The sequence below is a fragment of the Lactuca serriola genome, chromosome 2, assembly GCF_051521515.1.
Source record: "Lactuca serriola cultivar US96UC23 chromosome 2, Lser_US96UC23_V15, whole genome shotgun sequence".
Lineage (NCBI taxonomy): Eukaryota > Viridiplantae > Streptophyta > Magnoliopsida > Asterales > Asteraceae > Lactuca > Lactuca serriola.
This window is the reverse complement of record NC_136409.1, coordinates 186912416-186936894: the sequence shown is the minus strand read 5'-3', so window position 1 is coordinate 186936894 and position 24479 is coordinate 186912416. Positions and strand designations below refer to the sequence as shown.

At 36.6% G+C, this 24479-nt stretch overlaps 3 protein-coding genes and 1 non-coding gene across 5 annotated transcripts; 3 read left to right on the top strand and 1 right to left on the bottom strand.

Moving 5' to 3' along the window:
- Positions 1 to 3563: 3563 nt before the first annotated feature.
- On the top strand, positions 3564 to 4340 carry LOC145090651 (oleosin Ara h 14.0102-like). Its single transcript, XM_079028780.1, has one exon. It carries the CDS (start codon positions 3642 to 3644, stop codon positions 4185 to 4187), a length of 546 nt encoding a protein of 181 aa, XP_078884906.1. The 5' UTR covers positions 3564 to 3641; the 3' UTR covers positions 4188 to 4340.
- A 12725-nt stretch (positions 4341 to 17065) lies between these two features.
- On the top strand, positions 17066 to 21394 carry LOC145087758 (zinc finger CCCH domain-containing protein 41-like). Of its 2 annotated transcripts, none has more exons than XM_079025818.1 (6): positions 17066 to 17290; positions 18009 to 18801; positions 18903 to 19928; positions 20036 to 20365; positions 20449 to 20837; positions 21069 to 21394. In XM_079025818.1, exons 2-5 carry the CDS (start codon positions 18088 to 18090, stop codon positions 20776 to 20778), a joined length of 2400 nt encoding a protein of 799 aa, XP_078881944.1. In that variant the 5' UTR covers positions 17066 to 17290; positions 18009 to 18087; the 3' UTR covers positions 20779 to 20837; positions 21069 to 21394. The 2 variants fall into 2 exon arrangements, with proteins under 2 accessions (XP_078881944.1, XP_078881945.1); XM_079025819.1 differs by having other exon boundaries at positions 17982 to 18801.
- An 823-nt stretch (positions 21395 to 22217) lies between these two features.
- TRNAE-CUC (transfer RNA glutamic acid (anticodon CUC)) lies at positions 22218 to 22290 on the top strand. Its single transcript has one exon. It is a non-coding gene; the product is annotated as a tRNA-Glu (tRNA).
- A 67-nt stretch (positions 22291 to 22357) lies between these two features.
- Positions 22358 to 24069, bottom strand: NRT2.7 (high affinity nitrate transporter 2.7). The gene is made up of 2 exons (XM_079025820.1): positions 22923 to 24069; positions 22358 to 22801 (listed from the first exon to the last, which is right to left on the bottom strand). The coding sequence occupies exons 1-2, from the start codon at positions 24032 to 24034 to the stop codon at positions 22573 to 22575; spliced, it is 1341 nt and encodes a 446-aa protein (XP_078881946.1). The 5' UTR covers positions 24035 to 24069; the 3' UTR covers positions 22358 to 22572.
- Positions 24070 to 24479: the final 410 nt, after the last annotated feature.

Sequence of the window (24479 nt, the reverse complement as noted above, 5' to 3'; positions counted from 1 at the left end):
CCAAAACTCAAGGTGAGTATATACCTTAATACATGTATATATATATCTATTAAAGTTGTTTTAAATGATGTTTTAAAGTATTATAGTATATTTTTAACACCCGCAAATTTGGGTTACACATAAGTAATAATAATTAAAAATAAAATTATTGAATAGATAATTTATAGTCATGCGCGCTGCAAACTATATTATATAAATTTGTATTTAGAAAAATAGAAAAATCAACCAAATCGCCAATAAATTGTAAAAATAAGTGTGTCGAAACACACACACACACACACACACACACACACACACATATATATATATATATATATATATATATATATATATATATATATATATATATATATATATAAAGTACACGTCGTCCCGATCCCAAAAACATAAATTTCGTATCCGACTCCGTATGAAGTAGATATGATAGATATGAAAGTCAATCGTTCACGATGATTGTGCGACGTTAAAAGTTACGAAGAAAATGGCTGACTTTTAACTAAAGGCACCAAAAGGACAATCGTAGTACTCTATTGGTTCATAACTATAAGGTTATATCAATTATTTATAGATTTTTCAATAATCCTAAAGAATACCGAGTTCCTTCAAATAAGGAATAACCATGTAAGATCAAATTTGAGGTAGGAGCTGTTTGGTATATAGAGTATACTGTTTCGAGAATCAATTTTAAAAACCTCACTAAGATCTAGCTTAGACATCACTCCCGTAAGAAGATCGATCAATATTTTGACTGAAATTACTAATAAATCTTATTTATATGTTCATTATAACGACTATGAATATAAATATAATTTACATTTAAAAATATAGTAAGTGCAACTTAACTTCCAAGAACTTATAGGGAAAACTCGAAACGTCGTAGGCAGAATTTCGATGCTGAATACTTCTTTTTGTCAAGCTCTCCAACACTGCAACACCTCGCTAAAATACACAAAACTCAGAAGTTGGATCCCAAGGATTTGGAATAGAGTCTGAGAGAGAAATCTGAAAAAAATGTGCAACAAATGAGGGAGGATTCGACTTCTGTTGATAACAACTTTCATAGGGTACGCCAGCCTTGTAGTAGTGCCATGTCACGATCTTGTTGGGCCACGTCTTCAAGTAGGTGGAAGAGGGGTGTTCGTCTTATGCCATGTGGCGCGCTCCGAGTGGGGTCACGCCTCTTCAGCTGGTATTTGTCGCAATCTTCGAAAAATCATAACTATTGAATACCATCTTCGTTTTCGACGTTCTTTATATCTTTGGTTTCGTATCGATGAGTACTACAACTTTCCTTTATATTTCAATAGCTAATTCACATTATATTTTTAATTTACAGTCTATGAAAGTTACACTATAAAAGACTTTGCGAAATTTATAACTTCTTCATATGAGCTTTGTTCTCGATGTTCTTTATATCAACATATTCGTATTTTTTAGGACATCAATTCACAATTACCTTTTTTTGGCAAACAAGTAACCAATTTTCACTTCCTATTCTGTGACATGTACTGTTGTACTGTGTTGAATGTGAAACTTCGAAAAATCATAATTTCTCCATATGAAGTCAGATTTTGGCGTTCATTATACTCGCAGCTTCGTAATTATGATTTTTGTTAAGACTAGCTATTTATCTTAAATAATCTTTTATTAAAAATGTTAATTTATTGTTCGGCGATAAATAACATTTTCTATGGATATTATATAGTCATATATTTACCCACCTAACTGTATACAATAAACAAATATTTGTGTGTAATACGTACGAAGAACAATTATCAAAATCTAGGATTTTAATTGCTCGATAATAAATATATTTATTATTATTATCCCTTAAACATCTAGCCTAACTCACGGGCGTTACACATGTCAATATTTTCTAACAGCATAATTATATTTCAACGCAACACATGGAAATTCCCCTGGTACATTTATATAATTAAGGATGCCATAAAACCTCTATGTGACCTCGACACCGCAGGGTCAATCCTTTCTGTACGGGGTATTTTTATAATGTTTTTCGAGTTTGGGGTCAGGGCGGGGATGGGGCTCCATCCCAATTATTTCATAAAAAACGTGCATAATAATTAATAAAACCACATATATAATACGAATTTTTTAACAACCGTACTACATTTACCCGTATCCTATTTGACGTTTTCTAGTAGTGCACAAATGATCCACGATTGTAAACACATTGCAAGAAACAAGTACCTACAAACAGTGGCGGCTTGTGTAGGGTATTTGGGGTCCCGCGCCACTGCTCCGATTCAACCCTGTAGTGTAAAAAAAATCTATTAGGTGCACCGCCTTAGTATATGAGTGACACCGCTATTCAAATGTTTTACGTCCGTCACTGCCTACAAATCACTAAATCTTCCACTTCTGAAAACATCTCAACAACACCAGTCCCTCCTACACCTCCGACAATTGGGCAAGTACAATAACAAACACCAGCAAAAACAAGTCTAACTCAAAATTCATGAGCCACTAAACTTTTGGTTAATTAATGAATCATATGGTATAAAAAAACACCAAAGAAATATATTGATTTACCACTAATACAATCTCATTCATACGTAGGTGACGTCCCAATGAAACAAGCACCAAGTAAGCTACAAATATTGATCAACAAGTAATATCCATCACCAACAACAAACAATGCTTTAGATGAAAAGATATTATGTTTATTTTTGTTTCCATTTGCATATGATCTTACTACATTACCTGTGAAAATCTAGTGTTTTGCGTGTAGAAAGTTTGACAATATAACGAAATGGAAAATGATTTACGAGCCCAATGAAGTTTCCAAACCGTTCAAAAAACCTCAATCATGTTTTGTCAGTTCGGAAAAACCCAACAAACTTAACATTTTGTCTAAAAAACCCAACTAAGTTACACTTTCCTGAAAGTCAAATAAGAGAAACAGATGACGTGGTTTATTACCGTATCGAAAAAATGACTTGTTAGACCAACGAAATTTCCAAAACGTTTAAAAAACTTCAATCATGTTTTGATTGTTCAAAAAAAAACCTAACGAACTTAAACAAAACAAAATTAGGATTTTTTGAACGGTTTGGAACTTTGTTGGACTTTTTAGAGAAAATGTTAAGTTCGTTGAGTTTTTTTGAACAAACAAAACATGATTGAGTTTTTTTGAATGGTTTGGAAACTTCGTTGGGCTTTTAAGTCATTTTTCCTATAATGAAAATATATATGTTCTAAAAAAACCCATGAAACAAACATGAACTGCAAAAACTCAGTCATTCCAGAAAAAAATATTACTACCCACAAACAAATATAAACTATGAAATCTGAATCAGCCTAAAAAACGAATTCTTTTCTAACCCATAACAATACGAAAGGCAACCCTTCTGGTTGTTAATTGAAAATAGGAAGTGTGAAAAATTTTGAAAATTAAAGCGCGTGGGGATATTCCCTTCTCCGAAAGAGTCCAAAAGGCAATTGAAACTTGTGCTTCATGCAAGCTTATTGCTTCCATCTCATCACATACGTGTCATCACCATGCATCCACCCATCCATCTTTATTAACACCACGGTCTCCACCTCTCATCATCTCTCTCATCTACATTCTTCTCTCTCTCTAGATCTCTCTAGATTCTTGGTTGTTAGATTTGTTGGCCATGGCTACTAACGATCGTCATCCCCACCAGGTCCAAGTCCACACCATCCAACACCCACGATACGAACATGGCGGCAACAAATCGTCGTTTTTCCCTGATCAAGAAGGTCCATCAAAGAGCAAAATCTTCGCCGTCATGGCCCTCCTTCCGGTGGGTGGAATCCTACTTGGCCTCGCAGGAATCACCCTTGTGGGTACTATGATCGGGCTGGCTATCGCCACCCCAGTTTTCATCATCTTCAGCCCGATTATTGTTCCGGCAGTCCTCACCATCGGGCTGGCGGTAGCCGGATTTCTGACATCCGGGACGTTTGGGTTGACGGGGCTGAGCTCTTTGTCTTTTCTGTTGAACAGTCTGAGGCAGGTGACGGGGTCGACGGTGCCGGAGCAGATTGACTATGCAAAGAGGCGGGTTCAAGACATGGTGGAGTACACAGGGCAGAAGACGAAGGAGGTGGGCCAGACCATACAGGACAAGGCTCATGAAATTGGACCGGAGGGTCAAGTTCATGGAGGTGCCAAGGAAGGACGTGGTGCCAGGACTTGAGGCGATAATGTTGAAATGGTGGAGTTAAATTAATGTTTTCCGAGTCTTTTTGTGTGTTTTATTTTTATGGTGAGATAGATCGAGTATTGTACTTGTTGATGATCTTGAAGCTTAATTTTTCGTCTATCAAATATGAATATGCCAGTTCTTCTATTTCATTTCTGTTTTTAAGACATATCAAATATGAATGCCAGTTCTTCTGTTTCATTTCTGTTTTAAGAAAAACAGCGACAACAAAAATCCTATATAAATAAAGACAAATATATATAAATGTAGACAAAACTACAAAATGATCCTTTGGTTTATAAACTTTTTGGATGAGGTCCAAAAGATTTTCAATGGAAGTTTTTGGTCCTTGAAAATTTGTAAGACTATTTTGTCGAAATTATTTGTTTTTCACATTTTTTTTATTTGTTTAACTTTTTTATAATTAAAAATAAAAAGAAAAGAAAAATAAAAAAATTAAAAATAAAAAGAAAAGAAAAATAAAAAGCGGGTCCACCCCACCTGATTCTCTCTCTCTTTCTCTCATGAGGTTGTTTTCCTTAACATTTTGAGGCATCCCCAACCCATCCCATACTCTATTTTTTCCCCCATTTCTCTCCTATTCTTCTCAAATCCTACCCCATTTTCACCTCCATTTTTGGAGATATGAATAGTATTCCCCATATATGGGGGAATATTATTCATATCTCCAAAAATGAAGGTGAAGTTTGGTTGTCAATTTTAGTCCCTCTTATTTTTATTTTATATATTTCTAGTTTATTTTATCTACTAATTATAATTTAAATACAATATTTAATATTTATAATATCATGTTGTATACTAATTTATATTAATTAATCATAAATATAGAGTTTAATTAGTAGAAGGGTGTATTTGACAATATATATAAGTTATAAAAATGAAATATTCCAAAAATATACTTTTTGGGGTAAAAAATGGGATAGAAAATGGAGTAGGGTTGGAAATGAAACACTGTTTACTCCATTTTTTACTCCATTTATAAGAGAAAAAATGGAGATGGGTTGGAGATGGTTTTATACCTCATTAATGGTTGATACCCTTTTTTTTTACACAAGAAAACCCACTCACACATTGTATCCTATTAAACATTAAGTTTTCTACCTCATTAATGGTTGATACCCTTCTCTTTTACACAAGAAAACCCACTCACACCATTGTATCCTATTAAACATTAAGCGAGTCCAGATCCAGTAAATCAGCGTCGTCGTGGAGGATGGTGACGCCTTCGTGGAATATGAATGAAATGTCGTCGTCGTAAAATTTAAAGACGGCAAGGGTTAACGAGAAATCAAATTAGCGTGTTCATACACCTGGTTCACTTCCTTCCAGTTTGTCCGATCAATCTCATAGCCCCATTTCGGAGGTTAGTTCCATCTTTAATTCGGAACAATAATTGAAACTCGCTACCATTATATCAAATAATTTCTTCATTTGGGTCGATTTTCAGCTTAATTTCTTGTTCGTTATTACCTGATTTTGAAAATTGTATGAAACTATTAATTTCAGAACGATGTTATCATGATTGAGATGTGTTTGAGGTTGAATGGTGGTGTTGCTCAACAGCTGGATTATTCACACAGTGTTCTTTAGACAACAAGATCAAGAAAAAAACTGCTATCTTTTAGGGGTTTTGTAAAAGAAGAACACTGAGCTTTAACCTGAGTCATTTCTGAATGAATGAAACAAGCATTTATTTGTTTATCCATGTTAATTTTTGCTATTAGATTTTATCTTAAACCAAATTTTAAGTTTTTTAAATTTAGATATCATGTTCAAGTTTTTTAAATTTAGATATCATGTTCAAGATTGGGATTCAGGGGAGAAAAAATTAGAAAGAATAGGAAAGATGGTAGGTGGAGAGAGAGAAAAAAAAAATCAGGGTGGACCCGTCTTTCTATTTTTCTTTTCTTTTGCTTTTTTTAATTATAAAACAATTAAAACAAATAAAGAAAATGTGAAAAATAAATAATAAGGGCAAAATAGTCCTTTAAAATTTTCAAGGACCAAAACCAAAAGAATTTTTTGATTTTGGACCTTCCATGCAAGTTGATAACTTTTTGGACCCTATCCAAAGTTTTTTGCAAACCACAAGGACCAATATTGCAGTTTTGTCATAAATATATAGTACCCACTTTCCATATCGATGAAGATGATTCCAAAAATAGTAATTGGTCTAGTTATATGACATTTAATATAAAAACTAAAATTGTATGTATTTATCAGAATAAATACAAAGTCATCTCCAAATGTATTGAATTCTAATTCATTGAACTTCTATGAGTTCAATGGATTAATGAAAATGTATTGGATTACAAAGCAATCTCCAAATGTATTAGATTCTAATTTACTGACGAGTTCAATGAATTAATGGAAATGTATTGAATTCTAATTCATTGAAGTTATATGAGTTCAATCGATTAATGGATCCACACATATCGAGTTCAATGGATAAATGGATGGAGACTATATAATTTTACTTATTAAATTTTATATCCTATTAAACTATATACAATTTAATAGATTGCTATATCATTTATCATTTTTTTACTTATAATTATTTTTAAAATTAAATATTAAAAATTACAGTTAAAATTAACATTAATTATAAATTATAAATTTAAAATAAAAAAACTAATTTTAATATACATATATATATATATATATATATATATATATATATATATATATATATATATAGGGCTAGGTTCAAATGTTCTTGACATCTATTGTGTGCCCGTATGCACAAATCTGGACCAACGGATGGAATAGAATCAATGATCTTGATCTGAGGGTCTATGATATTAAAATAGGGTAACAAATATCATATAATCACATAAATTTCACCATAAGGGTATTTTGGTCAATTAACCTATATTAAAAAAGGAAATTTCCAGATTTTAAGGGATAATTAATACCCTTATTTATAAAAATCTGAATTTTTTAAATTTAATTAAAATATAATTTTTAATAATATCCGATTTCATTCTGTTAGAATGACATAAAAATCAACCATAAACTAGTAAATATATTTTTGATTTTATTCTTGCAGAATATGATTATATTCAATATTTATATATATTAACATGCTTAAAATATTATAGAACATATTATCAACACTAACATTTTATAAAGAATACATGTCTTCTTGCACTAATAATATATCAAACAATTACATTGTATGATTGTGATACAAAGAACATTCTTGAATAATAACAAAATTCTGAAAGAATAACAAGTGTAATTCTTTAAAACATAACAAGATTCTTAAAATGTGAGTGTGATCAATCTTTGATTCATTCTTCAAGCATTTCCCATCATGTCTTCAAACCATTCTTCAATCAATTCCTATAAAAAATGCAACAAAAACTAAGAATGGTTAAAAAAAATATCGTATTCTTTAAGAATGACTTTACTGAACATGTTCATTATGTGGAAAAATATCATAGCAAATCTATTACAAAAAAGGCAAACACAAATTCTAAAAGAATCATTAACTCTAAAGTGCAATTACCATTACTGCACTACCATTATTCTGACTGAATATATATATGCCATTTTAAATTTTGGCAGAATGCATACAATATTTTAAATTGGCAATGTGGGTTGTAATTATGATAGAATATAGCAAACATTAAAAAAATGTAACTTGTTCTAATAGAATGTAATCTTCAAAGTATAAATTTTGATAGAATGTAGTAAACATTAAAAAAAAATGTAATTTACTCTAACAGAATGTAATCTTCAAATCAAATATATTCTAACAGCATGTTATTTTACTTATCCTATCTTGCAATGTTTTTTTCCCTGTCTTGACAAATAAACTAATTGACATATAAAAAATTAACCAAAAACATAATCGGAAGACATGAATAAAAAAATACCTAGATTTCACCGGAGAAGAAGAATCAGCGACCACCACCACATCCTCTCCACCTCCTGACCTGCTTCGATCGGAGCAACAGCCCCACCCCGCTGCTTCTCCTTTTGTTCTTCGGTCTAGTCACTCATCGGAGATCGATACCTCCTCCCCTCGCTTTCTTTCTCTTTTGTTCCCATCGATCAAGGCCTATGAAGATTCGACTTCATCGTGGATTTCTTTGCCCCATCGGAACCCCTCCTGCCCTCTGATGCCCTTTGATCAAACCTCTAGCACATCTCCCCTTCTACAGTAGCCCAAAACCTCCGAAACCCCGCTGAATAGCAGGGACCAATGCTGGGAAAACGAGAGGGAGGATAAATCGTTGTATACGTGATCGACTAGGGTTTTTTTTCAACAGATTTTGACTACATCCCATATTTAAAGTAATAATAAAAAAACATATTAATTATCTACCATATTTAAATATGTCAAGATTACTATAATACCCTTAAATGATTTATTTAATAATTAATTATTTCCTGAATTCTTATTGGTGCACACAGTCACACAATAGTTGTCAAAAACATTTGAACTTCTCTCTCTCTCTCTCTCTCTCTCTATATATATATATATATATATATATATATATATATTAAAATTAGTTTTTTATTTTAAATTTTAAATTTATAATTAATTGTAATTTTAACTGTAATTTTTAATATTTATTTTTAAAAATAATTATAAGTAAAAAAAAAACGATATATATATATATATATATATATATGTGTGTGTGTGTGTGTATGTGTGTGTGTGTGACAGAGGAAAAAGAGTATAGTTTCAATCGGATTAAATCCTGATTATATATATATATATATATATATATATATATATATATATATATATATACAGAGAGAGAGAGAGAGAGAGAGATCTCCTGGAGCCTGACAGACCCAAGTTGCAATGACGCACCTGATGACGACTGTATTCACGACGGTAATATTTGAGATTCACGACGTGAATCCAAAAATATTGCCCTATAAATAGAAATCGAAGGGTAGCCGACCATGATTGCTAATTCCTTCACTCTCTCACTCCCGATACCCTCTCTAGCCCTGTGGAAGCACCCCCGAAGCCCCGGTATCATCCTGACACCCGAAGCAAGTCCCGACGCTCCGAAGATCCTGAGAAGAAAAGAGTTTTCACCCTTAGAGGTTCCCATGTGGAAATGGGAACAAATCACTATGAATTTCATCATCAATTGTCGCGGGCGGACAAGGGTTTTGATGCGATTTGGTTTATTGTTGATCGGTTGAGCAAGAGTGCCCACTTTCTTGTCATTTGGGAAAGTTCTTCAGCCAAGAAGTTGGTCGACGTGTATGTTCGCGAGATTGTCGCTCGACACGGTCTACCGGTCTCTATTGTATATGATCACGATGTATGGTTTGCTTCTCGATTTTGGTAGAAGTTTCATGAGGAGTTGGGTACAAGACTGCTTTTCAGCACTGCTTATCACGCTCAGACTGATGAAGAGAGTGAGCGGACCATCCAGATGCTCGATGATATTTTGAAGGATTATGTTATCGATTTCGGTGGGATTTGGGACTCTTACCTTCCCCTATCTGAGTTTTCTCACAACAATAACTATCATTCTAGCATTGGTGCACCACCTTTATAACTTCTCTATGGAAGGAAGTTTCGTACACCAATTTTTCGGGGATAGGTCGGCTACATGGTCATGGTTAGGACCAAGGTGGTCCTTCAGATTACGAAGTTTATCCAACAGATTTGGAAGAGATTACTGACATCCAAGAGTCGATATAAGAGTTATGCCGATGGACGACGATTCGGGATAGATTTCCAGGTCGGGGATATGGTTTTACTAAAGGTATCACCCTGGAAGGGTGTCATACGCTTCAGGAAAAGAGGCAAGTTGGGGCCCCGATTTATTGGACCGTTCCGAGTAGTGGCCATGATAGGCAAGGTAGACTATCAAATGGATCTTCCTGAGAAGCTTAGTCAAATTCACAACACCTTCCATATTTCTCAGCTTCGGAAGTATGCGGTTGATGATTTCGTGGTGGTTCACATGAACGAAATTTAGGTCGATGAGTGACTGAATTATGTAGTGTGACATCCCCATTTTCACGGCCAGAAAAGACCGATTTTGTTTATGCTTTATAAAAATCAGAGTACCTCTTTTAATAAAAATGTTGCGGAATTTGTTCCCAATAAAACATGATAAATACGTTATCAAAGCATTTCCGAAGAAAAGTATTTTTAATTCGTTTTAAAACATTTGGGATGTCATCGTCAATACATAAACATAAACATAAACAGAACTTACATTTATTTACACTAGTGATCTACATCTCTTTAATCTCTCAGTGTAATGTGACTTCATATCAACACTTGTGATATAAATAAACTGAGTGGGTCACGTTGGGAAACCTGGTGAGTACCTAGGGTTTTCAACCCACAATAATATAATTGTTATGTTTAAGCAATCAAACAATCAACCCAATTACCCATCCCCATTATCTTCTTTACTCTTAAGGATCTATCCTAAGAGTCATTTATCCCGCATTCGTTCATTCTGAAGTCCTTTGCTTCCAGAGTTATAGGACTGACACTAAATCCATAGCTGCCAATGCTCGTTCATAAAGCACTAATTCCATAGCTGCTGGGTACTAAATCCATAGCTACCAATGTTTATCTAATAGGTACTAAGTTCATAGCTACCAATTCCTAACATGTACTAAGTCCATAGCTACCAGTGTTTGTCCAATAGGCACTAAGTCCATAATTGCCGATGTTTATTAGGCACTAAGTCTACAACTGCCAATGTTTACTCACGTCATCTTTTATCTCTCATCATTCATCTCCCCATGTCATACCCAACATATTCGTATATATAAAATACGTATACAGTTTAAATCATTTAAAACATGTATAAATCGTTCATCCAGCATAGACAACAAGTATTCAGATAATATGCACACATAGCACATAGTTTATATAAAATACTTCATATCTATGTGTAAGATGAAAGTAACTATGCACTCACATGAAAGGTGGTGACTCAGCACTCGGACAACGCTTCGATACTTTCAAAACAATTTTCCTTCGATAAAACCTAGTATCAATACCACTAGGGTTTAGTCTGACGATAACCGCAATAAATTAATAGTCTGACTATTATTACTGTTATATAAGCGTTAAACGATACTTATATAACTCATAATAATAGCCCAAATAATTATTTTAAGGACCTAATAACATTAATATAATTATTTGAAAGTTATATTAAAAATTGCGTAAGCGTAACTCACTTACAATGGATTCTAAAAAAAACCGGGCTTTGCTCGGAGCAGCGTTTCCGAAACTGAAAGACCCTTTTTCTCGGGACTCCGGGAGCCTCGGGGCTTCCTTTGGGAGCTAGGGAGTTTACCTAGGGTTTTGGGAGGATTAGGACACTTAGAGAGAGAAAGTAATCTAGAGAGAGAGAGTGGAAAATGTGCAAGAAAGTTGGCATCCTTCGTTGCCTTTTATAGTGCGAGCCTTCGGTCTACGTTGGGTGTACCGAAGGTGGTACGCGGCGTGTTCGTCGGATAAGATTGCCAGGTGGTGTCCTCCGGGTGGTGCGACGTGGCGAAGTCTCGGACCGCACAAGAGCGAGATACGTTGGGCGTACTTGGTTTCAGACGCGGGGCGTAATGCGAAGGTGGTGTGTCACTCATCCGAAGTGGGTATCGAGTCAGCGATGAAGGGTCTAGATTGTGCCACGTCATCGATCGAGCAACAAACTTCGCAAATTCGAGTCTAAACTTTAAAAATTCGTATCTTTCGCATACGAGCTCCGTTTTTGACGTTCTTTATATCCATGCGAAGGCGGGAATGTAATCTATAACTTTCGTTTAGACTCCGTTGGCTAATTTTGACTTTATTTTAAAATTTACATTATTAACAGGCCGGGACAGGATTGGTCTGTTAAATTCTCATAACTTCTTCATCTGACACCCGTTTTCGCCCATCTTTTTCTCGTTACGCTACTCTTAACGAGATCTTCGATTCTCGTTTTGGGTTGTGTTGGCTAAAAACCACTCGATCTAATATTCGAATTTCGGGCTGTACACTGCTAATCCGAAACTTCAAAAAATCATAACTTCCTCATACGAAGTCAGATTTGGGCGTTCTTTTTATGGACGCTCTTCGTTTAACGTTTTCTACGACTTTTGTTTAGATCGCTAAGTATAAATCTCGCTCTATCGTAAATTCACTATTTACGTTTCCCGGTATCATGCCGGTTCCGCCGCGAAACTCCGACGGGTCATAACTTCTTCGTTATAACTCGGATTCCGGCGGTCTTTATATGTACGGAAACCTTGTAACATATACTAAAACGTGGTTAAGATTATTTATTCTAAATAATATTTTTCCGAAAAGTCATTTTCGACACTTATTGCCTCTAATTTGACTAGTCCGGATCTACGGGCGTTATAAGTAGAGAGGTTGGTGACTATTTTGGATAGGAAGACGAAAGCCTTGCACAACAAGGTGGTACCTTTAGTAAAGGTCCAGTAGCAGCATCAAAAGGGTTTCGAGTAGACATGAGAACGCGAGGTGGAGATATGTGAGCACTAACCAGATTTCTTTGCAATGTCGGACTTCGAGGACGAAGTTTGATTCAAGTGGGGGAGAATTGTAACACCCGATTTGTGTAGGTAATTTCCTTCCCTTTGATCTTAAATTTTAAGTGTTGAATACGTGTCTACGTAGGGCGAAGATAGCCTCTACACGTTGCGTAGCGGGAACTTGGAGGCAAAGTCTTTAATGAACTACACGGGGCATAAATCTTGAGTACGTAGGGCGTATGTGGCCATAGCCCAAACCCTAATTCTGGGGCTTTGAGCCCTATTTAAGGACCTTAACCTTCATGAAACCCTTCCATTACGTATCCCTTGAAACCCTAACCCCATTTTGGTGCATTGTGAGCTTAAAGAGTGTTTTTGGGTGCTTTTGAAGAAAGAATAAGTTTGTGGAGTTTCTTAGAAGCTTGAATAAACTTTGGATCTGGAAGTTCTTCTCCCTAATTAATCTCTTGATGGTATAAAGTATGTACCTTTATGCATCTTTTGATAGATCTAGCTTAAATGTTGAATTTATGCCATTTTGTCCCATTATTTTGGTCCATTTGAGTATGAACGACTCTAGACCTTGTAGAGTGCATTTCCAGAAGTATTTAAGGGTATTAAGTCACAAAAATGGTTTTTTGGCCTTATCCAACCATACATGCAGGAGTTTGAGATCCTTAGAATTTGTTATAAGATTAGGGTTTGTTATTGAGCCTTGATAAGCCATGTAAGTGCATAAAGTTTGGAACTTTACCACTTAGGACATTTATTTAGACCATATCTAAAAGTTGGACATGATGCCTTTATATATTAAGCATTTAATGGAATGTTTGGCTTCAGCGTGAGTATGCATGACGTGCATATGTGTACGTAACACGTAGCTCTATGTTATCCCATAAAAGCCAAGGGATGTTGTAACGCCCGTAGATCCGGGCTAGTCAATTTAGAGGCAATAAGTGTCAAAAATGACATTTCAGCAAAATATTATTTAGAATAAAGATGTAAAATATGTCACAAGGTTTCCGTACATATAAATAACGCCGAAATCCGAGTTATAACGAAGAAGTTATGGCCCGTCGAAGTTTTACGGCAAAACCGACACGATACCGGGAAGCGTAAATAGTGAATTTACGATAGAGTGAGATTTAACCTTAGCGATCTAAACAAAAGTCGTAGAAAACATTAAACCGAGAGCGTTCATAAAAAGAACGCCCAAATATGACTTCGTATGAGTAAATTATGATTTTTCGAAGTTTCGGCTCAACAGTGTACAGCCTGAAATTCGAATAGTAGATAGAGCGGTTTTTATGCAACACAACCTAAACGAGAATCGAAGATCTCGTTAAGAGTAGCACAACGAGAAAAAGATGGGCGGAAACGGATGTCAGATGAAGAAGTTATGAGAATTTAACGGACCAATCCTGTCCCGACCTGTTAATAATGTAAAATTTAAAATAAAGTCAAAATTAGCCGACAAAGTCTAAACGAAAGTTTTAGAGTACGTTCCCGCCTTCGCGTGGATATAAAGAACATAAAAAACGGAGCTTGTACGCGAAAGTTACGAATTTTTAAAGATTTTAGTCGAATTTGCGAAGCCTGGTGAGGAGCTGGTGACGTAGCAGCACCTGGGCCACCCATCGCTGATGAAGAAAGGCGCTTCGGATCACGCCACGTAACCCTCACTATTACGCCCCGTGTCCGAGGTTGGTACGCCCAACGTACCTTCGCTTCTTATCCATCCGATGCAGGTGCGAGCCAGCTGGTGCGAGGCTAGCAAGCTTATCCGAAGCTACGCGCAGCGTAAGTCCGAAGTCCAATGCCTATAAATAGGTTGCGAAGGGTTCCGAGTTTTTCACACCAATTCTCTTTCTCTCTCTAATTTCTTTCTCTATCTAGCCTTTTTTGAGCCCCCTAAACCCTAGGTAAAACCCCTAGCTCCCGAAGGAAGCCCTGAGGCTCCCGGAGTCCCGAGAAAAAGGGTCTTTCGGTTTCGAAAACGCTGCTCCGAGCAAAACCCGGTTTTCTTTAGAATCCGCTGTAAGTGAGCTACGCTTACGCAATTTTTAATATAGCTTTCAAATAATTATAGTAATGTTATTAGGTCCTTAAAATAATTATTTGGGCTATTATTATTATGAGTTATATAAGTATTGTTTAATGCTTATATAATAGTAATAATAGTCAGACTATTAATTTGTCGCGGTTATCGTTAGACTAAACCCTAGTGGTATTGATACTAGGTTTTATCGAAGGAAAATTTGTTTTGAGAGTATCAAAGCACTGTCCGAGTGCTGAGTCACCACCTTTCAGGTGAGTGCATGGTCCCTTTCATCTTACACATAGATATGAAGTATTTTATATAAACTACATGCTATGTGTGCATATTATCTGAATACTTGTTGTCTATGCTAGATGAACGATTTTATACACGTTTTAAATGATTTAAAACTGTATATGTATTTTATATCTACGAAAATGTTGGGGTAAAAAATGGGTAGATGTAATAGATGAAATATAAGTTGGACGATGAGTTAAGAGGTGTTATAGACCACGAGGTGAGGGTGAGAGGTGAACGATGTGAGAAGCCTTTTCCCAAACGATGGCCCTGTCATTCAGCAGAGTATGGATGACAACCACGGACTATTCTAGACAGTCCAGTGGAACACTAGTAGGCTCGCAACCTGTAAGTGTTGTGAACGATGTGTTCACTCGATGTACTCTAAACCTTGGTGATCATGCAGAGTTGGTGCCAAAACCCTGGCGACTATGCAAACTTAGTGCTTGTTGTATAAATCCTGACGACTATGCAGACTTAGTGCGTAAACCCCGGTAACGATGGACTTCGTACCGATTCCTTAGGATGATCCTTAGGAATGTATGAACGAGGAATGGTTGATTCTTAGGGTAGATCCTTAAGAGTAAAGAAGATAACGGGGATGGGTAATTGGGTTGATTGTTTGAACATAATAATTATATTATTGTGGGTTGAAAACCCTATGTACTCACCAGGTTTCCCAACCTGACCCACTCAGTTTATTTACATCACAAATGTTGATATAAAGTCACATTACACTGAGAGATTAAAAAGACGTAGATCACTATTGTAAATAAATGTAAGTTCGGTTTATGCATATGTTTCTGTATTAACGATGACATCCCAAACGTTTAAAATGAATAAAATACGTTTATTCGAAAATGTTTTGATAACGTATCTATCGTGTTTTTCTGGGAACAAATTCCGCAACATTTTTATGAAAAGAAGTACTCTGATTTTTACAAAGCATAAACAAAATCGGTATTTTCTGGCCGAGAAAATGGGGATGTCACAGATGCTCTACGTAAGGCATAGAGCTGGTATGCAAGGCGTACTCGGTCTGAATGTTGATCTTTGACTTTTTGACCATTGACTGTTGACTTTGACCAAGTTTGACTTTAGGTCATCTGGGGGAATTTGAATAGTCGATTGAGATTGGGTCCTTGTTTATTGTATAGGTGACATGTAGAGACAATGTTTGGAGCAGTGATCAGTTCAATAATCTTTTAGATCGTGAGGTGAGTTTTCCTCACTGTACTCGTGGGTCGAAGGAACCAATTCCGGCCCACTAGGTTATGTATCCTGGTATATAGGATGATGCTATATTGGTTATATGTTAGACTGGTAGATATGTATGATAATATGTATTCACTGGTAATATGTTAGACTGGTATATCTATATGATTACATGTAATTGTTGGATTATGGTTATAGTTGTATATGTCGACATGTTATTGTGTTGTGGGGTTGAGGCGGTTCTGCTTTGTATTAAAGACCAAGATAGCTGGGCGATCCAACTGATACTGTAGGACCAAGGGATTGGTCCAACTTATGTTGTAGGCTGGGAGCGGTCCAACTGGTAGCTGAAGGCTTAGTGACAGTCCAACCTAGTATTATAGGGCTGGTTGCATGCATTATATTATGTTATTTTGTGTTGTATTTTGGGGGAACTCACTAAACTTTGACTTACAGTTTGATTTTAAGGTTTCAGGTACATCAGAGGACAGGAGCAAGTCGATGTCGTTATTGTAGCATCCATAAAACTTTTGAAAAATCTAAACTTTTAAATTAAAGTAAAAAGCCACAATTGTTTACAAATAGTTTTCAAAACGAGTTCAATATCAGATAATCCCAAAATCATGAAACAAAACATGAGTAACTCATAACCTTAGAAGTCCAATCTACGTGAAAATTTGCAACCAACATTACAAAGTAGGAGGGTCGAAATATTAAATTTGCCAAATTCTAAATCAACAGCGTTCATATTGCAAAGTACGAGGGTTTGAGTTGTTAAATTTTTACCATAGCCTTTTCTTCTTTTCCTATCTGTAAAACCTTTCCTGCGTCCTGGAGAGAGAAACTACAGAATTTACAGAGAGAGAGAGAGAGAGAGGGGGGAGGGAGAAGATGATACACACAGACAATCACGTATACGTACACAAGTAAAACGTAAGCTCCGCCATTAATTAGACGAACCGAAGCTCGGGACGCTATAATATATTATTTCCACACAAATAATCGTAACCCTAATAAGGGAAATCGTTAGACTGAGGTTAGTTTCTTATGTTCTTATAAAATCTTGTTGTATTTGTACAATTGTTAGGGCATATCATATATGATTGTTGATTGATTTGGAACTCTATGCGATCTATTGATTTGATCCTATTGATGAAATTGCTGCATAAGATACTATGTAGTTCATTTTGTATTGTCTGTATAGGATCACTCAGCATCTCCTAGACTGCAAAAATTGAATGTAGATTGTGCTAAGAGTTATATTTTAGATAGATGATGTCTATAGAGTGTTGCGGCACAGCAGTTGGGGGTCAATTTCCTCGAGAACCAGTCTACAGTTTCCAATTTCATGTTTAACGTTGGGGAAATAAACTTGTAGATAGTGAAGAAGAAACTGAAAGTTCTCATATTCGGTTCATGTTCATTTTTCCATTAAGAGTGTTGTTCTATCTATCATCCTCCCTCTACGCATTTAATTACCATTTTTTGTATTCTGAATGTATGTTCCAGCCATCATTGATGGGTAATAATTGCTGCTATAGCTAACAATAGATGCTTCTAGGGATTTGGAGAACTTTTGCTAGTCTCAATTCTTAATATTAATAGTATCTGATGACTGATGCAGTCTTTCAGAAGAAGCAAATAACATTGTTATTTTGAATTTTATCTTTTCTGAGCATATCAATTAAAGTAAAACATAAAGGTAAAGGTTTTAATGCCACTTACAGGAGACATCCTTTCTGAGAATATTTCAGGTTGATCCAGTGGGTTCATTGGTTCCACTAGTAACTGTTACATCTTCTCAACCATAAAATAACCAATCAGAAGCACTCAATGGAGCTTAAAGTTCCAGCCCATGAACCAGGTCGCTCACCTTCTGTATCCGAAAGCAATCCTAATGAGAAAGAAATCAGTGATGATGATGATGATGATCGCAACCATAAGCATCGTAGAAGAGATGATGCAAGGTCTCAGTCACTGGAAAGAGATTCCATGGAACAAGTATTTACTAATAAGCCATACAGAAGAGGAAACAAACCTTTTGAAAATGGGCATATTTACAGGGAACAAGGTTCCCATTCCAATGACACATGGAAAAATTACAATTTCAACCCTATGGACAAAAGACGACAAGGACCTTTGGATTTGAACCAAAGAATTAGGGATCCTGGCCCAATGAGGGGTAGAGGAAACTGGAATCAACATGATCCAAGATTCAACTCTGTTGATATTGCTTCTAGACTAGCTCAACAAGGATCTGTACCCCCTGGTATGTTTGGTGGAAGGGGTTTACCAAGTGTTTCAAATGCATATGGTCCATCTTGGAGTGCATTTGGTTTGGTTCCAGGTATACCAAATGGTGGTATTGATACACTACATACCCTTGGTTTACAAGGAACATATAGAGCCATTAATCCCTCCATGAACATGGGAATGGGACTGCCACGTCAGCGTTGTAGAGACTTTGAAGAACAGGGTTTTTGCCTAAGAGGTGATATGTGCCCAATGGAACATGGTGTCAATCGTATTGTTGTTGAAGACGTTCAGGTATGATACTATGACATGTTCTTTATTCAAACTCATCTGATAGCACACTATTATATTGCCTTTACATTTATCTGAAACTGCTGTTATTTTACAACTTGCAGAGCCTTTCACAGTTTAATCTCCCTGTATCGCTTCAAAATGCAAATCTGCCCGGAGCACCATCTGGGGCAGGATCTTTACCTGCCCCTGGTGCCCCAACAACCTCATTCAAAGCTTCACGTGGCAAGACTAGGAAAAGTGGAGTTAGTGGCAATGCTAATAATGCACATGAGTTAAATGATGCATTAATTGATCCTTCTCCAAGTGTTGGAGCTGACTTTTATGATCCAGATCAGCCTCTATGGGGTAACGATTCTCAAACATCACCTGCATTACAATCAATAAATCAATCCAATGTGAAGGAAAACAGGCCTTTGTTGGATCCTGGCCCATCTGGGTCTGATGAACATATGGTATCCAAGATTACAAGTACAAAAAACAAAGAAACCAAAGAGAATATAATCTCAAAACCAATCCCTTCAAATTTTGAGACAATTGAAAAACAGGATCCATCAAATAGTGGTCAAGCTGTTCACCTCCATAAACGAAACGACATAAATGGGAAAAGTGTCAGAAAGCCTACACAGAAAGCACAACGAACAGTATTTGTGAGTGGCATACCCCTCCAACAAAACAAAAGGGAATCCCTATTTTCACATTTTCATAAATTTGGGGAAGTTATCGATATCCACATTCCTATAAACACGGATCGTGCTTTTGTCCAGTTTTCCAAAGGAGAAGAAGCAGAAGCTGCTTTAACAGCACCTGATGCTGTGATGGGTAATCGGTTCATTAGGTTATTTTGGGCTAATCGTGATAATGTTCCTCCTATTAATGGGTATAATAATAGTAATGTTCCAATACCTCCACGTGGCCCACCAGTTTCATCAACATCACATAATGGAACATCTGCTCCTTCTTCTGATCTCCCAAAGCCCGTGATCATCAACACCCCAAAAGTCCCTCCACCTTCACAAAAGAAGCTGGAGAATTTAGAGGTTTTGAAAGAGGAGCTTCGCAAAAAGCAAGAAATGCTTGATCGGAAAAGGAATGACTTTAGGCGCAAGTTAGACAAACTTGCGAAACAAGTAAACACTTATTTTATCTTGCTATGCAATATTGCAATATGCGTTAGCTTATGAAGCGATGTGTATATATAATCTAAATGGTAACATGGTTATTTTGTTGTTTTCAGGCTACAGGTGTAAAAGGGGAGACGGAAGGTGAACAGGTGGCGAAAAGACAGAAACTTGGAAGTGTAGCTGATAATTCTGAAAAAGCTGCAACTTCAAGTTCCATTGATCCTGAAAAAGCAATCGATAATGGTAGCAAATCTATGGAGTCTGGTGTTCAACAAAGTTGTAAATCAAGTAATGCAATTGCAATGCAAGAAACACCGGTTTTGAAACCATCATTACGACCATTGATGCCGATTAATCCATCGGTTGTCACGAATCGGTTCAAACTGGACAATCGTCCCACTGCTTTTAAGATTGTTTCAACTCTACCAAATGATCTTGCCAATGTAAGTTTTTTTTATATAATAATATAAAATAGAAGGTTAATAAATAAAAGACATTTTGTTTATGGTTTGGTTTGTTTGTTTAGGTTGCAGCTTTGAAGGAACATTTTTCTCAATTTGGTGATTTGTCGAAGGTGGAGTTGGATGATGTTGTAGGGCCCAGTGATGGTGGAAATAACGATAATGGAAGAGCTCGTGTGTATTTCACGACACGACATTCAGCTGAGAAGGCGTATTTGAGTGGTAAAAGCTGGAATGGTCATAACTTGCAGTTTTCATGGATGAAATCTAGCAGTAGCAACCAGAGTCCCTTATCCACTTCCAAAGGAAATTCAGATGCTGAAAAACCTGGAGATGGGGAGTCTGAAAAAATGGAGATTGATAAAGAATCAGATGAAAGTAAAAATAAAGAGTAAAGCTTTTGTTCTGAGTCTAAGGGCATGATAATAGTCAGAGTTGTACAGCCAGCTAAATGGTACGTCAAGTCTATCTTAATGAAATATATAATTATATATATAACCAATTGTTCCAATTCTGATTAATTGTGTCCACCTATGTATTTCAAAACTCAAAACACTTATGGTTATTATTATTATTATGATTCATTGAAAGTAAATTTGAATACATGAGATTGAGAAGGTGTATGTATTATGACTATTATGTATGGTTGTTTATATTGTTGTTGCCCTTTTTGACATTTTTTCAGTTGAATACCCCCTGTTTCCTATGCCGGAGCACCATAATCTTGGGTGGAAGCCACATGGATTTTCAGAGGTCCGGCTATTCTTTTTGTTGTTGAAACTGGGACATTTTTTTTTTTTTTTTTAATTATTATTTCTTTTTGAATTTGTTTTGTACTTGAAGCTTTTGAGGGTCCTACTTTGTTTGTAATAGATGGACTTGAGGGTATTCATATTTCTTTGTTTCAGGATCGACTAGTAAGTAGTAATTGGATATGAATTTTGTAACGACAATTAAGGTTCACACTCTCCAGTCTCCAGTTGCAGATATTAATTGGCACTACTTTAACGAGTCTGATGTTCATGTCTCCTTAGTTTAGTTGACCTTTTTTTTTCTTGAGTTTGACGATATTAATTGGCATGGTGAGTGGTGAGTGGCTCTTGATTGATACTTGATAAGTTGGTTTGAATGGGAATCGAATATTTGATTGGACTTAACTTGATGAAATATTGATTATCAATCGTGTTTCTAATGCTTTTTAAATAAAATTTTAATAAACTGTTTCTATGAAACAAAGATCAATAACGAATTACCAAAAATCCACCGTTGAGTTTTCTTAAAAGCAATACATATTATTTCTTTACCTACTGTTTAAGAATAGGGAGGGTCATTCATCAGAATCATTCAAGAATATGTTGGTACATATGGTTACTTTTGGTGATCAGGTTAACGATCATTCCAAAAGAGCAGATAACGTTTCGTAAGGGAGCATATTGTTTATGTAACGTACAGAGAGATAGATTAATAAATAAAGCAAAGAGAAACCATAAATACACAACAGAAACCATAAAGTAAGGAGACTAAAATGATATTACTTTGTCTTTTATTGTGATCACATCATTGATGTTAATATGTCATAATGATTACTACACAATTGAGAAGTAAGTTCAAAAATGAAGGACTTACAGCGATATTAGAAGTCACAAAAGATGTTCCTCATTTTAAAGAGTTAAAAATTCAAGTCTCGTTTAAAACATTCATGTAGTTTAGGATTAGATTAGTAGCGGTTTGGAAAAAAAAAATGCTGGTATCTATTTTAAATTTAGACTGCAGCTTAGCAGCTATATATACAATACGAATTTATGTATCATCAAATAGAATAAACAATCAACAATCCGTTGTAGTCTAGTTGGTTAGGATACTCGGCTCTCACCCGAGAGACCCGGGTTCAAGTCCCGGCAACGGAATTTTTTTTTCTTTTTTCATATTTGTGTGCTCAATTTCCACCCAGTAAATCGTCAAATTCAACGTATAGAAACCGACCAATCCAAACAAATTCATATTCCATCCATAAATTCTTACAAAATAATCATATCTACTCGTTTTCTTTAACCCCATCATCATCTAATGAATAACACCAATCAATCTTTTTTCCTTAAAAAAACATATCCTTGGTCCTTGGTTTTGAACTTTTATCTCATGTATATCATCATATATATCATCCCAATTCGTTGAGGTTTGGTCTGACCTCAGGGAAGCGGTTGGTAGTCGTAGTCGGAAGAGCCACAGAACATGCCACCCCCATCGCGGAAGTAGATGGTGGTCAGCGACAGAGTAGACACAATCATCATAACACCCATCAAGGAAATCCCAGTTTGTGTCGAAAATTTGGTGTCACCGGAAAACAGTAGCAGTTGTGTTACCACCGCCCCCACCGTACCTCCGCTTCCCGTCATTCCCGATATCACCCCCATTGATCTGCACCAACAAAAACAAACACGTGTAAACTAAAAATCCAACCTTTCTTGGCAGTTATAGAGCCACGTTCCTGGTTTTCTAAATAATACTTAATAAAGAAATGAAAAGATATTAATTATACCTTTTGGAAACAAATGGTACTACTCCAAACGTAAGTCCTGACGCAGCTTGGACAAAAAACGAGAACCCACACATCACCACAATCGAACCCCACAACGAATTAACTCGACCCAACCATAAACAAAGCAACCCAGCCACCGTCTGCACCACCCACAACCCCCACAACCTCCCTTTCATCCCAAACCTCCTCCCTAACTCATCGGAAACCACCCCTCCCGTCGGCCGAGATACCCAATTCGCAAACCCAAAGCTAGCCGCTATCACCCCCGCCGTCTCCATGTTCACCCCGAATCTATCGTAGAAATACTCTGCAATTATGTTATCCATTGTCAGTTCCACTCCAAAGCAAAAACCATACGTTAAGCCTAAAACCCATCCCCTGTAATTCGTAATCCCATTCAAAAACAACCCGAATGAGTCTTTCTCCTCTTTTTTAAACTTTTTGTACTTTCCGTCCGGCAGGTCCTGACCATAAGCCAATACGAGAAGCGCCATTGTTGCTTGAAACACGGCAGGCACCACAAAAGCAAGACGCCAGCTAGCAGACTGTGTGAAATTGAAGTTTGTGTTTAATATAGAAAAGATAATCGGCATGAGTAACTGGGTGAGACCCGACCCGACGTTGGCCCACCCGGCAGCTACACCGTTGGCTAATCCAACCGTGCACCCGGAAAACATGGAGCTCATCCAGAACTGGTTAGCTACGAAGTTGGCGAGTGAGAAGCCAACGAAGAAACGAAGCAAGATGAAGGATAATGGAGAGGAGATGAAAGCGGCGGAGAGGAGGATGGGGGCCGTCACGAGGGAGAGGGTGGCGGAGGCGAGACGTGGGCCGAAGAGGTCGCAGGCGGGGCCCATGGCGAGACGGGAGATGATGGAGCCGGCGAAGGCGGCTATTCCAGCTGTGCCGACATCGGAAGGGGAGAGATGGAGGTCTTCACGGATGATGGGGAGGAGGGGAGGGATGGCGAAAGTGGAGAAGAAACAAGAGAAGAGAGAGAGCCAGGCGAGGTGGAATGCTCGCATGTGGGGAGAGGAGATAGAAAATGGCCGGAATTCGGTGGCTCTGTGGTCGGAGTCGACTGCTATGGAAAATTTTATTGTGGACTCCATGTCTGGGGAGTACGAGAATCTCAAGCCTAACACGGCTGGCGTATTTATAGTTAATTAGTTACTCAAGAAAAGAAAAAGCAAATTTCACAAAATTACCAGTTTAGTCAAACGACAAAAATCGCCATGAACGTCCTCACATAAACATAAAAACTTAGCAGGGCTCAACCGAATCGTAGATAAGGTTTATAGAACTACATAAGATATACATACTTCATGAGCTTCATGAGGGTTACTATAAAATTTTAAAGTTCGATCTGTTTTATTATTTATTATATATATATTTTTACATATACATGTTAGGCTTATCGGTGTGGGTGCGGTTTGGAACCGCGTTTTCTGCCACGTCGACCTCGAACACCGCCTCCAGGCCACGGTTTCCTGCGGCCAAGACCGCAGTACGGCCATTGAAGACTGCATCCTCTGATTGGTTGGTCAATTTTGACCG